A 13,138-nucleotide genomic window follows, 5' to 3' on the forward strand; every position below is an offset into this window, starting at 1 on the left:
GCGCTGTTCCCTGACTTCAGGAAGCGGCTGTCTGGCCCTTGTGGGGCACCATGGTGGTCAGGGCCTGCTTTGTGGGTGTGCACACTGAGCTCAGAGGGGCCACACTTGGTGCTGTGCTCTGCTGTTCTGTCCTGAATTCTTTTTATTTTTTGGAGAGGTTTTCACTACAGGGCGTGTGCATTCACCAGACAGAGAGAGACATAGAGACAGAAAGTGAGAAATCACCCCCCAGGGGGGATGGTCACGCCGCAGTCCCTTCTCCATTCTCCTCTCGGGATCTTGGGCACGCACACACACGCGCCCGGCGTGAGTTTTAAGCCCCCGGGTCCAGGACGCGAACCACGGTCGACTACATGGGAGTCCAGCGACATAGCCATTATGCTAACTGCTGGTTCCCCCATCTTGAATTCTTAACACTTTCTGGAGAAGGAGCCCTGTTTCCACTGTGCACAGGGCCAGGGAAGTCTCATGTTGGGTTTCAGCAGCGGCAGGGCCTGCAACGCCCCTCTCGAGTACCTCCACCTCCACCTCCCAGACACAGGTTAGAGAGCCCATGGCCTCCATGAAGGAGTCTCCACCAGCACCCCTTTCCAGGCAGAACCTGGGCCAGCAGCCAGGCCCACTAAATTCCCTGGTGTGAGGGCTCCGATCTTTTCCAGGGCACAAGTCCAGAGACGAGCATGGTGAGAGCTGCGTAGGTGTGGTCCTCTGAAATGTCACACCCGTTCAGAGCCTCAGTCCCTCATCTGTAAATGGGCTCAAAGAACGGATGCCATAAGTGGAGACTCAGCTGAGCACTGCGCCCTGTGCACAGAGCCCGGCTCAGTCCTCGGAAACCAACCTGTGCCTAACTCTGCCTCCTATCAACCACCTTTCTGACACCGCTGCAGAGTCACCTGGTAGAGCTATGTCTTTTGCCTGAGCATTCTCCTAAGTCACCACCAGCTCCACCATCTTGAGGCAGGTCAGCATGCGGGCCCTGGGGAGTCTTACCCGTCTGGCTGCTGACGGTCAGGTTCTGGTGCAGAAGCACGTTCTCTATGCAGCATCCGACGTTGACATTGGGGCTCCGCCTGAGCTTCAGGATGCTGACCACGTCGTACAAGCCCTGCGGGTTCAAGGTGATGGTGTTGTTTTGCAGAGCCTTATCCAGCAGGCTGTTGTCTGTCTTATTGATCCAGTACACGTTTGGTCTTGGATAGCCATTTGTGGAGGTGCAGGTGAAGGTGAGCTCCTCGTCCTGGGAGGGGCTGCTGGGGGTGCTGACCACAGGCATGCTGTAGTTTGCTATAGGGGAGGGAGAAACAGGCTGTGAGAGAAGTCAGGCTGTGAGAGAGGTCAGACTTCTGTAGCCAAGGAGCAGGAGGGACAGGACCAGCAGATGGTGTAGCGGTTACACTGCTGGACTCCCACATGGCTGACCGTGATTCAAGTTCTAGACCCAGTGGTTTGAAACTCACTCTGGGCACATGTGCCTACACGCCCAAGATCCCAGAAGGAAAGTGAAGAAGAGATTGCAGTATGGCCATCCCCCCAGGGGGTGATTTCTCACTGTCCCTCTCACTGTCTCTCTGGGGGAACACATGTGCCCTAAGGCAAAAACCCCTACCAAAAAAAAGAAAAGAAGCAGATGGACAAACAGAGGCAAGGGCCAGGTTAGAGGGAGGTGACCTGTCATGCCCCTGACATGGTGGAGAGTCAGGACCAGGCCTGACTCTCTGAGCAGGTGGCTCTAGAGTCACCCCCCACCCCACCAGTGAGACCTCCTGAGGCCATGGACAGCGACTGGCACCACAGGCTCCACGCCACGGCAACTGGCTCTAGTCCTTCTCACTGGAGACGTGGGCAACTCACAGCTCATCTAAAAGGGGCACAGCGTTTGTCACCTTCACGGTTTCCCTAAATTCTGATCTCATTTAGCACTCAACAGTACTCCCTCCCAATTCTGTTTTTTTTTTTTTTTCTAAAGAGTATTTTTAAACTTTATTTATTTATTTTAATTTGACCAGAGAGAGTGAGAGAGAGAAAGTGAGAAAGCAAGCTGCTGGGTCCGAGATTCGATCCATGGTCAGCCATGTGGGAGTCTAGCACCCTTAACCACCACACCACCTGCCAGCCCCACAATTCCGTTTTTTAAAAATCTAGTTTGTATTGAGTTAGAAAGTTCAAGGCAAAGGCGTAAAGTTCTGAAAACAGGCAGCTTTAGGGTCTGGAAAACTTTCTCCTAGGCTGAATCATTCTCAGTCCATCAGCTTCACGTACAACCGGTTACACAGAAGACCTCTCACAGAGATTAGGATTGTCTTCACAGGAAAAGACTGAAAAATGAACCCAGAAAGGAGCTTTCATAGTACTGTTTCCAGGACGAAATCAGTACCCTTGGCTTTGACAGTCTTACCTGCCACGTGCAGCCTGACCACAACGTCCAAAACCTTCTGTAATTCCAGGGATTCCCTGAACACCAGGCAGTGAAACTTCTGCTCGTCCTGGGGAGTGACATTGTACAGACGCAGGGAGAAGTTGCCCTGCTTCATGCTGTCCAGTGAGAGCTGGGCCCGGTCCCTGTAGTGGTCATCCGTGTGGCCCGTGGAGCTGTTCTCAGGGAGGTAGTAGGCCACCACAGTTTCCGACCCAAAAAGTTGCCAGTATACATAAAGGTCATTTAAGTCGAAACTGCTGTCTTTGGGGTGAACACAGCTGAGTTCAATGTTGCTGCCCACCAGGGCTCTGACTTCTTGTTCTTGAAAATCTGCAGTGACCCAAAAAGCAAAGAATGTATTTTCCGAAGTTGACTCCTAGCCCATAAGGTTGCTCTGGAGGGTTGACTTTTGGGGGGCAAGGCTCAAAAATCACTTCTGACTCAGGTGGGCAGAAGAGGAACTTATTAATGAAATATACAAAGGAGGTCAGCAGGCAGCATGAAGTTAAGGTGCTGGATCCCACATGGCTGTCCACAGTTTGAGTTTCAAACACAACTGCTCATAAAACACGCCAGGCGAATGTGCACGCGTGCCCAAAATCCCAAGAGGAGAATGGAAGAGAAGGGACTGAGGCATGGCCATCCACCCTGGAGAGGGATTTTTCACTTATCTTCTCTTTCTGTCTCTCTCTGGGGAGTGCATGCAACCTATGGCAAAAATCTAAACACACACGCACACACACACACACACACACACACACACACAAACAAAAAACTAGGAGTGCATAATACTTTAAAAAACCAGACATGTGAAGGTAAGCTATTTCATCGTCTTGCCCCATGTCAGTTTCCTGGCTTTGACAACATACTACCTTCAGTGAAAGACTGCCCTTGGGAGAGGCTGGGGACGGGGACCTGGCTGCTCTGCACTGATTCTGCTATTTCTTAGGAGTCGATAATTAATGAAAAATAAAAAGTGTTTATAAATTCCAACATTTGAAGGAAAACCCTTTCTTAGCAATGTTACAATGCTATTCACACTCAGAAGAGATCACATAATGGCTACAGGATGGTTTGACCATTTGTACGATCATGTAAGTGCTTCTGGGAGAAGTGGCCATGTCCCCTGACCCCAACAACCTCTGGATGGGAAGGCTTGTCAGGGCCTCAGGTCTCTGCTGTGGTGCATGTCCCTGTACCTGGCTCTTCTGGAAATGGGTGGCTTTTAGGACTCAACAGGCCTAATTGGGGTACAGAGACCAGGATATTCATGAAGACCCCAGATCTGACGAGTTACATTTGATTACACCAAACACGAAACAGAACAAGAACTATATCATTTGGAAAAGTCATTCTTGTTACTGCCTTTATTGGCTTAGGGGTGCAGCTTTCTCACAGGGGAGCCTCAAATACCCGGGGGGCTGTGGAAAGGACACTCTTAGCACTGGTATGCCTGGTGGTCCCCAAACTCTGCAGCAAAAGGCCTCAGAAGCTGCCCTGAGCTGGGAGAGCACACCCCAGGGTAATGTGCCTTCTGAACTTACCAGCTCGCAGGCTGCCAAGCATGAAGAGGAGCAGTCCAGCACTGGGGAGAAAACAACCAGAAAGGCAGGTGAGACAGCGCAGGTGTTACCTGCCTCTTCTAAACAGGAGGGGCTGGTTCCCATTGCAGGAGGCAATCACGCCCATCCCAGAAATGCCAGCGTACCAGAAGGCAGCAGGTAGTGGTCTCCATGTGACTCAGGGGACAGGAACTGGGCCCACTCACTCCCTGTCCAGCACATAGGTCTGAAGGGCCACAGCCTGGCAACCTGCTAGCTCCTGATACAAAACACCCTGAACACCAAAGAGGGTGATGGCAAAGGGTAGAAGAGCCAACGCTGCGGCCTTTGCCCCTGGTGGCCTAGCTCCTAGGGAGATTGGCTTAGGGAAGAGCAGGCACATCGTGTGAACGCTGCAGGCTCGGGTGAGTCACAGATGACCCTGTGGAGGAGCACTTTCATCCTGGCTCCCAGCATCTTTAGCCTGGGAGCCTCTGCACGCTGCATGCCTTAGCCTAGCCACCTCCTCCTGCAGGCCTCCAGGGAGCCTCTGGCTGGGCAGGGAGGCCCTTTTCTTTGCTCCACAGTGTCCTATGTCACTTCGACCACAGCCCCAACTCGCCCACAAAATCAGTTTCGAGGCCAGCTCCCCATGAGATCCGAGCCCCCTGGAGCAGGACCTTTGGGCCCGTCCTTTTTGATGGCCCCGCACCTTTATCTGGAAGACCCTAACCACGAAAACTTCCCAGCCAGCCGTGAGACCTCCAATCTCACACTGGACACTCCTCTGAGGCTGCGTGGAGGTGAGTCCTGTGGTCCTGCACACACCCAAGTCTGACCTGGCCACCAACAATTCCTGGAGCCCGAGGACAGTCCTGTCCTCTCTGTCCCACTCTCCCTGCTGGGGCCACTGTTCTTGCTTTGGGAATGGCTGTGACAATTTCCTGGCCTCCCTGACTCTGGTCTTGACCTCTTCAGCCATCCCCCTCAGAGTCAGGGTAAGCTTCTAAATGACAAAGCTGTGGAACCCCAGCCAGGGCCCCTGTTTCTCTCTATGGCACCCATGTCCACAAGGCTCATGAAGCCCACCTGTCAGGGGCTTTTAGGGGCTGGTGCTCTCTTGGGGCTCTTGCAGAGGAGCCCAGGCTGCCCCTCCCTGGTGGTGTCCTGACCTCTCTTCTGGCCCCCCACCTGACCCTCCCCTCACAAGATCCTGCCCTGAGACCTAGCCCAAGCTCACCTTCCTCCGGTCTGGGTGTGGGCTGGCTGACAGTCATGACTTCCTGACTAAATTTTCTCTCATGAGGAAACGATCTTAACTACATACATTTCTAACTAGGGGGCCCTGGATGGCGTGACCCAGGTACTGCAGACTCTATGTGGGTGTGACACCTAGGGACAAGGTGCCTCACTAGTTCACTAAGGGGACACAGAATACCCACCCCCATCAGAGGCGCCTCAAGGGGGCATCTTGGCAGAAAGCCAGCAAAGCCATCACCCCTGCTCCGGCTGCCTGCGGAGAGGTAGGTGAGACCCGCTGTTTGGCAGAGGGCGTGCCACCGACGGTGGGCACCGGCTGCCCTTGTGGCAGCGCCGTCTGGTCCTGTCCTTCCTCCTACCTTCCGGGAAATCAGCGGGCCGGAGTGGATGTGCGAGGTGGCGTTCTATCCTCCCAGCAGCACCCCTTCCCCTCCCGGTACAGCACCCCCCCCCCCCCCTGCGCCCGCCCGCGCTGCCCCCGCCACTGCGCCTCCGGGTGAGGCCGGTGAGCTCCGCGTCGGAGCCGAGCGAACCGAGGACACGCACGTCCCGGGCCGCAGCCATCGATCGGTCATTCCGGCACTGCTTGGGCAGGGACACTTTGCTGGAGACTTGTGCCACCGCTCCTCCCCGTCCCGCAGGGCCCATCCGCAGGTCGGCTCACCTTCTCAGCCGCATGGCGGGGACAGGGACCTCCGGCCGCTGGAGACCTCGGGCGACGCACTTGGACATTGGACAGCCAAAGACCTCGGGGCTCGGGGACCTTGGGACGCGGGAGATGAGTCCCAGCTGCTCTCGCGCCGCGCCTCTGTGGCTCTGAGCACTGCACCGGGCTGTCTGGGGCCGCCTGGTCGCCTCCTAGCCCCGCCCCCGGCCAGTCCCCTCTCCCGCCCGTGAGCGCCCGGGGCGGAGACTGGGCGAGCGAGCGAAAGTCTGCCGGCCGCTGGATCCGAAAGTTAAGCGCTTCCTAGATGGGTGTGCGAGTTGTGCCGATGAGGGTAGGGTTGGGGTCTGCTTGTCCACTAGGACGCGGCCTGGACGCTGTAGGTGTCCCCGAAGTCAGGGGCTGGGGGTTGCAGAACTGCGGCGAAGAGAAGGGCCAGGGGCGCTACCAGAGGCTGGGTGCGGCTTGTGGAGGGATCGTAGCAGGCACAGTGTGTCCCCCAGTGCTGCGCAAAATGTGTCCATAATTCCCACGCGGCCTTTCCTGGGGTGAATCACGAGCCCAGGGCTCTGGGCCTGGCCTGGGCCTGTTCAGGCTCCCTCCCTGCCTCTCTGCGACTGGAATCTGGAGGTAGTCCCAGGACGTGGTTGAAGTAAGCCCAAAGACTGGGATTTAAGGAAAGGGTGGCAAGTGACGTCCACTGACCAGTCCAGCCTCAGCTGCTCCCCCCCCTGCACTTTCATTCCCCACCCTCACCCCCTCTCAGCTGGGATCCCCTAACCTTTGTGGGGTCATGTGGTACAGCCTATGTACATGTTCCCAGGGCTCACAGCTTGAACACCGAATCAGCGTTGCTCTCCCAATTTCTTGGACCCCTACTCTTGTTTTGTGACCTGGTGTTCCTTGTTCCTGGTCTGGGACAGGCTGCATGGACCAGTCCGGCTTTGGTCACAGGGCCACTTGCTCCCTCCCCAGCCCCTCCCTGCCCACTGCGCCTCCAGCTTGCTGAGGCAGCCTGCTCCCTGTTCACCCCCATCCCCCACAGCCCCGTAGGTGCCAGTGAGGTGAGGAGGTGGGGCTAGGAGGGACAGGCTAGAAGCCGGTGGCCCTGGAAGCCCTGGGGTGAGGCTAGTGGCATCCTCCTCCCAGGCACCCTCACCTCAGGTAGGAGGGGTGCACCCTCACTCTCCCACCCCGCCCCTACAACCCTGCTGCCAAGGCTGATGGTGAAGTAGGGCCAGCTCTCAAGTGGACAAGAGGAGGCTGGGACCTCTGGTCAAGGGCTTAGGTGAGAGGGAGTCACCTCCTGAGGCTGTCCTTCCTCCGACGAAGTGACAGCACCTACTACTGGCTGGGCCTGTGTAGCACTGAAGATAAACACTTAAAAAAAAAAAAAAAAAAAAAAAAAACAGCAGATCTGTGCCCTGCAAGTTATTCTCACAGAGCAGACAGGCACGGGATGGGGGAGGGTGACAAGTGCCACCAAGGAAGAGGGGACATTGGGGGATGGGAGTTTAAAGAACCTTTCCAAGGAGCGAGTAGCCTTCCCTTTTAGCTGGGAAGTGTCAGTGAGGGGTCAGGCCCTTCTGCATGTGAAGGGAGGGGGCGTAGTGAAGGAGACATTGTGATAATGTGAGGAGTGGGGTGTCATGGTGCCTGGAGGAAAGGGAGGGTTTGGGCAAAATCACCAGAGGGGGTTCTTCCTTAGGACCAGTCCCACTCCAAGAGCCAAAAACTACCCACCCCCAGTTTGGACAACCTCCCGGCTCTGCTCCAGCTGGGTCCTGTGAGGGCACCTGCAGAACTCAAGACTCTCTCTGATTGGACGGATCCCATGCAGTGTGTGTGCGCGCGCATGTGTGTGCATGCGTGTGTGCGTGTGTGTGCATGTGTGTGTGCATGTGTGTGCATGTGTGTGTGTCGTGTGTGTGTCGGGGGGGTGTTGGCTAACAGGCTGAATTGGCGTGAGGTGGCTGGCAGAAGGGGCCCAGATCTACCACCCAGACAGCCCTCCAGAGGTCCCAGAAAGCCAAGTGCTGCTGTCAGGCCCACCCAAGAGTGGGAACTCTGGACCGAGGGACCTGCTGTTCCATTGTAGGAAGAAACATCTGGGCAAGGCAAGGGCAACTCCATGGGAGGGACTGTCAAGAGACCATGGGAAGTGCATGGCTGGGTTTAAATCCTAGCTCTGCTCCTGGGAGCGGGGTGACATCAGACAAGTCACTGAGGCCAAAGTCTGACTACTTTCTCTCATTCCAGACTCCTTTTCCAAAGGCCTGAGGGACTCGCCCCTACAAACATCAACAGACCAATGGGACACCGTCTGCATCCTGTCCCTGGCATAGTGTTTTTATAACGCAGAGTAAGCCTTCCTATCTCTGTTAGAGTGAAGCCTAGGCTTTTTGTTTGTTTGTTTGTTTCCTTTTTTTTCCCTCTAGGACACATGACACTCACTGGAGACAGAGGGGGAAAGTGAGAAGGCAGGGAGTGTGTGTGTGGGGGTGATTACCACAGCCCAATCCTTTCTCCTTCATTCTCTCAGGATTTGGGGCACGCACACACATGTGCCCTGCATGTGTTTTTTTTTTCTTTCTCTTTAGTTTTGTTATAGGGCATATACGCTTATCAGAGACATAGAGAGAGAGAGGAAAAATGAGAAATCAGCCCCTAGTGGGGATGGCCAAGCTGCAATCCCTGCATTCCTCTCAGGATTTGGGGCACACAAGTACATGTGCCTGGTGGCAATTGCTGATTTCTTTCAGGAACAGAGACTTGTGCTTTTTCCCCAGTCACCAACCTAAGAATTTCAGAGAGGTTTTTGCTGTAGGGCACTCACTAGACAGAAAGAGAGAGAGAGAGAGAAAGAGAGACAGAAAGCGAGAAATCACCCCCCCCCCCAGGGGAGATGCCACAATCCCTTCTCCTTCTTTCTCTTCTCAGGATCTTGGGCATGCACACACATGCACCCGGCATGAGTTTAAGCCATTGGGTCCAGGACTTGAACCGCCGTCGACTACATGGGAGTCTAGTGACATAGCCATTATGCTAGCTGCTGGTCCCTAACCTAAGAATTTCTAAAGTCACCTATAACCTATGAGGACAGAATTCTGATGCTTTTTCCTATTCCAAAATTGTTTCCAGGGGGCCTTGGAAAGTCCCACCTGTGAACATTAACAGAGGCCTGGGGACATTAACAGGCTGCTTTGGACTGATGACACATTCATAGCGGGATGCTACTCCTCTCCCAGGCTTAGCGTTTTTATGATGGATAGTGAGCCTTCTTGTCTCTTAGAATAGAAAACACACATTCTTTTGCTGATTTCTTTCAGGAATAGAGACTTGTGTTTTTCTTTTTCTTTTTTTTCCCCGTGAAGCAGAAGTGCCTCCATCTTCTGATGCACCTCCATCTTGGTTTTCTAGTAAAACATTGAAATCCTTGTCCTTCTTCCTGAGAGAATTAAAATTCCATTACCCCTGCCCAGAGCCTCCACACCTTGAGATGGTCCATGGAAATATGACCAACAGTTGCCAGACCCATTTGCCCTGAGTTATAAAAGCCATCAAGATTCCATTGTGTTTAGGTAGGGATGGAACATACTCTTAGGAATAATTAACCTGCTTATTTCATTTCTGTAAACTGCTTCTGCCTTGTAACCCCCATCCCTTACCCTTTCTTGCCCATAGCGCTTAATTTTTGTAATCGCCACATCAACCCAGAAAAGAATGTGATTTTTGCCTTTATAAGCAGCCCTCTACCCTCACTTGGCGCTGCGAAGTTTTTGTGGACACTAGTCCCCTTCATAGCTGCTGGTTCAATAAAAGGCGCCATTGTAATTGGTTATGTCTAGATGTCATACTTCTCGCTGATCAGACTATAACATTTAGTTTTTGCTATAGGGTGCAAGCACTTGCCAGAGGGAGGGGAATCACCGATGGTTATGCCTCAGTCCCTTCTGTTCCATTCTCCTCTTGGGACTTTGAGCGTGTGCTTCCTTAAGCCTCTGAGTTCGGGACTTGAACTGCAGAGTTGGCCATGTGGGATCCAGCTGCCTTAACCATCATGTCACCTGGCTGGCCTGAGACTTGTGCTTTTCTGATTGACAGCTCTCCTGCTCTTAAAACCATGCAAGGAACTGCAGTATCTCAGCACCGGAGAAACACCTTTATCTTTCTCTGGACCTGGTCACTCAATCTTGTGCTTAGAGTAAACCACATTAATTATTATTTCTGCAGAGCCTGGCTATTTCCAATGACATCACTCGGCTCCTCTGTGCCTGCCATCTCTCCATCTGTGAAGTGGGGCCAGGGAGCAGTGATGCGGCACACCGAAGTTAATGAGAGTTAATGCATACCGCGCCAGCACGCAGGCTGCTAACGTGCAGAGGGGTTACGATAAATGAAAAACTAGAAAGCACCTTGGGAGGTTTCCTGCAGTGAAGGCAGCCTTTCGTTTTGTTGTGGGATGACTCCTGTGATGATATCTGGGTTCTTGGTATTTCGGACGAAGAACTGAACAAATAGCAAAAGGAAAAGGTAGTTTATCAAGTAAAAGTGACAGTGCACTCCTGAGAGGTAGGAGTGGGCCTAAGCAGACAGAGAAGGAGCGGCTCAAAGGCCCCAACATTTACATTCTGCAAGATTTATAATTTTTTAATCTAGGTCATGTCAGTTGATCATTGGCTGAGCCAGCTGATTGTCCTCATCTCATGACTCTATCAAATGGCCCACTGATTTATTTCATTGGCTATTCAAATGTGGCTTAATCAGTTAGACACCCCCCGACCAATCTCCTGCTTATGATACCTTGGGCAGGGAAGTTTTGCCCTGATAGGTTTTTCTATCTAGCCATATGGACAGACACCCCAGCCCCTTAACAGCTTCCATTTGCTAGCTTTTTCCTGCCTCAGTTTTCCCGGGTTCCCAGGCAGTTGGGCGGGGTACACTGTTGTTCTGGAGTGAGGAGCCTCAGAAGAGTATGCAGGCCCATCCTGGGAAGCGAGTGGGAGCTGTCCTCATGCAGACTGGTAGTCAAAGCTCCTAATGCAGACATGGAACAAGGAGTGTCCTCCCAGACACCTGAGTCCTCAGAGAGCCAGGCTTCTTGCTCAGTTGTCTTGAAAACACACCGGCTTCTGACAGGATGCCCTGGTGTGCACTGGGGGCAACTTCCTCTGTGCACCCTGAGCTGCAGTCTCGCTGGCGTCTGGCACCATAATGTGCTTTTGACACCACAGGTGCCGGCTAATGAGTTGAGCTTGATTTCTGGTCTGAGGGAGATTTTTTTTTCTCTTGGGGGGATGTTAGTTTCCTATGGGTGCTGTGTCTGATTACTATACATATTCTCTCTTTTTTTTAATAAAGAATTATTTATTTTTAATTTTATTTATTCATTCATTTATTTTAATTTGACAAGAGAGAGACACTGAGAGAGAGAAGGAAAGTGAGAAAGCAAGCCACCAGGTCCGGGACTCAAACTGTGGTCGGCCATGTGGGAGTGTCCAGGGTTTTACCAGCCATGCCACCTGCTGATTCCAACCACACATATTCCCTTACAGCTGGAGTCTAAATTCTGTGCTTCATCTGGAGGCTCTAGGAGAGAAGCCTGTCTTGCCTCTTCCAACTCCTGTGCCCCCCAGGTGTCTCTTGGCTTGTGGCTGCATCACACCAACATGGCCTCCTCATGGGTAGGTGGTTAAATCTCCTGCTGCTTCCACCTTTTTTTTTTTTTTTTTTAATATCAGAAAACACATTTTTTTTTTTTTAATATCAGAAGACACAAGTGAGTGTGCTTGTGTAGGAAAGAGCCCCTAGAGAGGCCTGGTCATGCCACAATCCTTTTCCCTCCAAATATTCATCGTTTCAGGATATTCTTGGCAAGCACGTATGCGCTGGTTGTTTGCCAGTGGGGTCAGGACTTGAACCCAGTCTGCTATGTGGGACCTGCCTTACTGTGCAGTGCCTAACTGCTACACTACAGAGTGGCCTAGTCTCCCTTTTATAAAGACCTTTGTGATTGCATTTAGGGCCCACTTTGTAATCTGGAATGATCTCCCATCTCAATCTAATCACACTGGTAAAAGTCTTTTTCTTGCCATCCTCCAAATATTTATTGAGGACCATTACGTACTAGACAATGTGCTTGAATATTGCTGTTAATAAACGAAGCGCTCTTTAACCTGAGGCAAGTAATCCCACTGGTAAATCATTACAGATTAGGAATGCTGTGAAAGAGGTGAGCGCCATGGGAGAACGCTGTCTGATACCGCGGTGAGGCTTCGCCATGAAAGAAATGCTGGGGTTCAGTTCTGAAGGATGGACGAGCATTACCTAAGGAAGGGGGCGTGGAGGAAGGATGGTGAGGAGCTGCCCAGCACAGGTAGCAGCATGTGCAGAGACACCCCCACATCCCAGAAGAAAAGGGCACAGAGCATGAGGGCCTGAATAAGGCCACTGTGGGGCCAGCAGGTGGTGTGGTGGTTAAAGTTCTGGTCTCCGATGTGGTCAACCATGGTTTGAGTCCTGGGCCCAGCAGCTTGCTTTCTCACTTTCTCTCTCTATATCTGGTAAGCGCACATGCTCTATAGCACATTTTAAAAATAATAAATTAAATAGACAATTCTAAAAAAGGTAGCCACAGTGGCTGGCATATTGTGGCTGGAGATGGCTGGGAGAAGATACAGGGTAAGGACTGTGGCCTTCATTCTTTGAGAAGCAGGGAGCCCCGGAGGTATCTGAGCAGGCGGCTTGCATGGAAAGCTTTTACTGTGATTGCTCAGGCCACTTTGTGGAGAACAAACTGGAAAACCCGAGAAAGTGGAGACCAGCATGGGAGATAAACAGAGGGAGCAGGAGTGGATGAGGGTGGGTGTGAGCAAGCCGCGGGACTGCAGTCGGCACAGTGGAGAGGAGGACCACGCTCTGAACTCAGCCCACCCAGTGCTGTCCTGTCATTTATTCCATGTCCTTGAACAAACCACCTAAACTCTCCATTTCTTCATCCCTAAAACGGGGACACCTGTCTGTCTCTTAGGGTATGTGATGATGCAATGACGGATGTAGACAAAGACTCGGAACAACACCTGGCACACTAGCTCCTGTGTAAATGCCGGGGCCCACGGCCATACACCGCCACACAGAACAGGAGAATAGCAGGCAGCTCCGGCGGCAGCCGGGGCAGCGCGGGCTGGCCCTGGAGCCTCTTCCACTTGTCCTCCTCTCCCTTTGCCTGTCCAAGTCATTGTCCAGCCGACCTCG

General features: G+C 52.7%; 1 protein-coding gene across 7 annotated transcripts in view; it reads right to left on the minus strand.

Moving 5' to 3' along the window:
• ICOSLG (inducible T cell costimulator ligand) overlaps positions 1–5,946 on the minus strand; it is a 12,052-nt gene extending 6,106 nt beyond the window's left edge. For all 7 annotated transcript variants that reach the window (XM_006169457.3, XM_006169456.3, XM_006169455.3 and 4 more), the window contains exons 1-4: positions 5,885–5,946; positions 3,964–4,004; positions 2,399–2,749; positions 994–1,287 (exon numbers count right to left, since the gene is read on the minus strand). In XM_006169457.3, coding sequence (XP_006169519.1) covers positions 994–1,287; positions 2,399–2,749; positions 3,964–4,004; positions 5,885–5,898 — 700 coding nt within the window. In that variant the 5' untranslated portion in view covers positions 5,899–5,946. The remainder of the gene's footprint in view (positions 1–993; positions 1,288–2,398; positions 2,750–3,963; positions 4,005–5,884) is intronic.
• Positions 5,947–13,138: the final 7,192 nt, after the last annotated feature.

Source organism: Tupaia chinensis, unplaced genomic scaffold, assembly GCF_000334495.1.
Source record: "Tupaia chinensis unplaced genomic scaffold, TupChi_1.0 Scaffold147038_1, whole genome shotgun sequence".
NCBI lineage: Eukaryota > Metazoa > Chordata > Mammalia > Scandentia > Tupaiidae > Tupaia > Tupaia belangeri.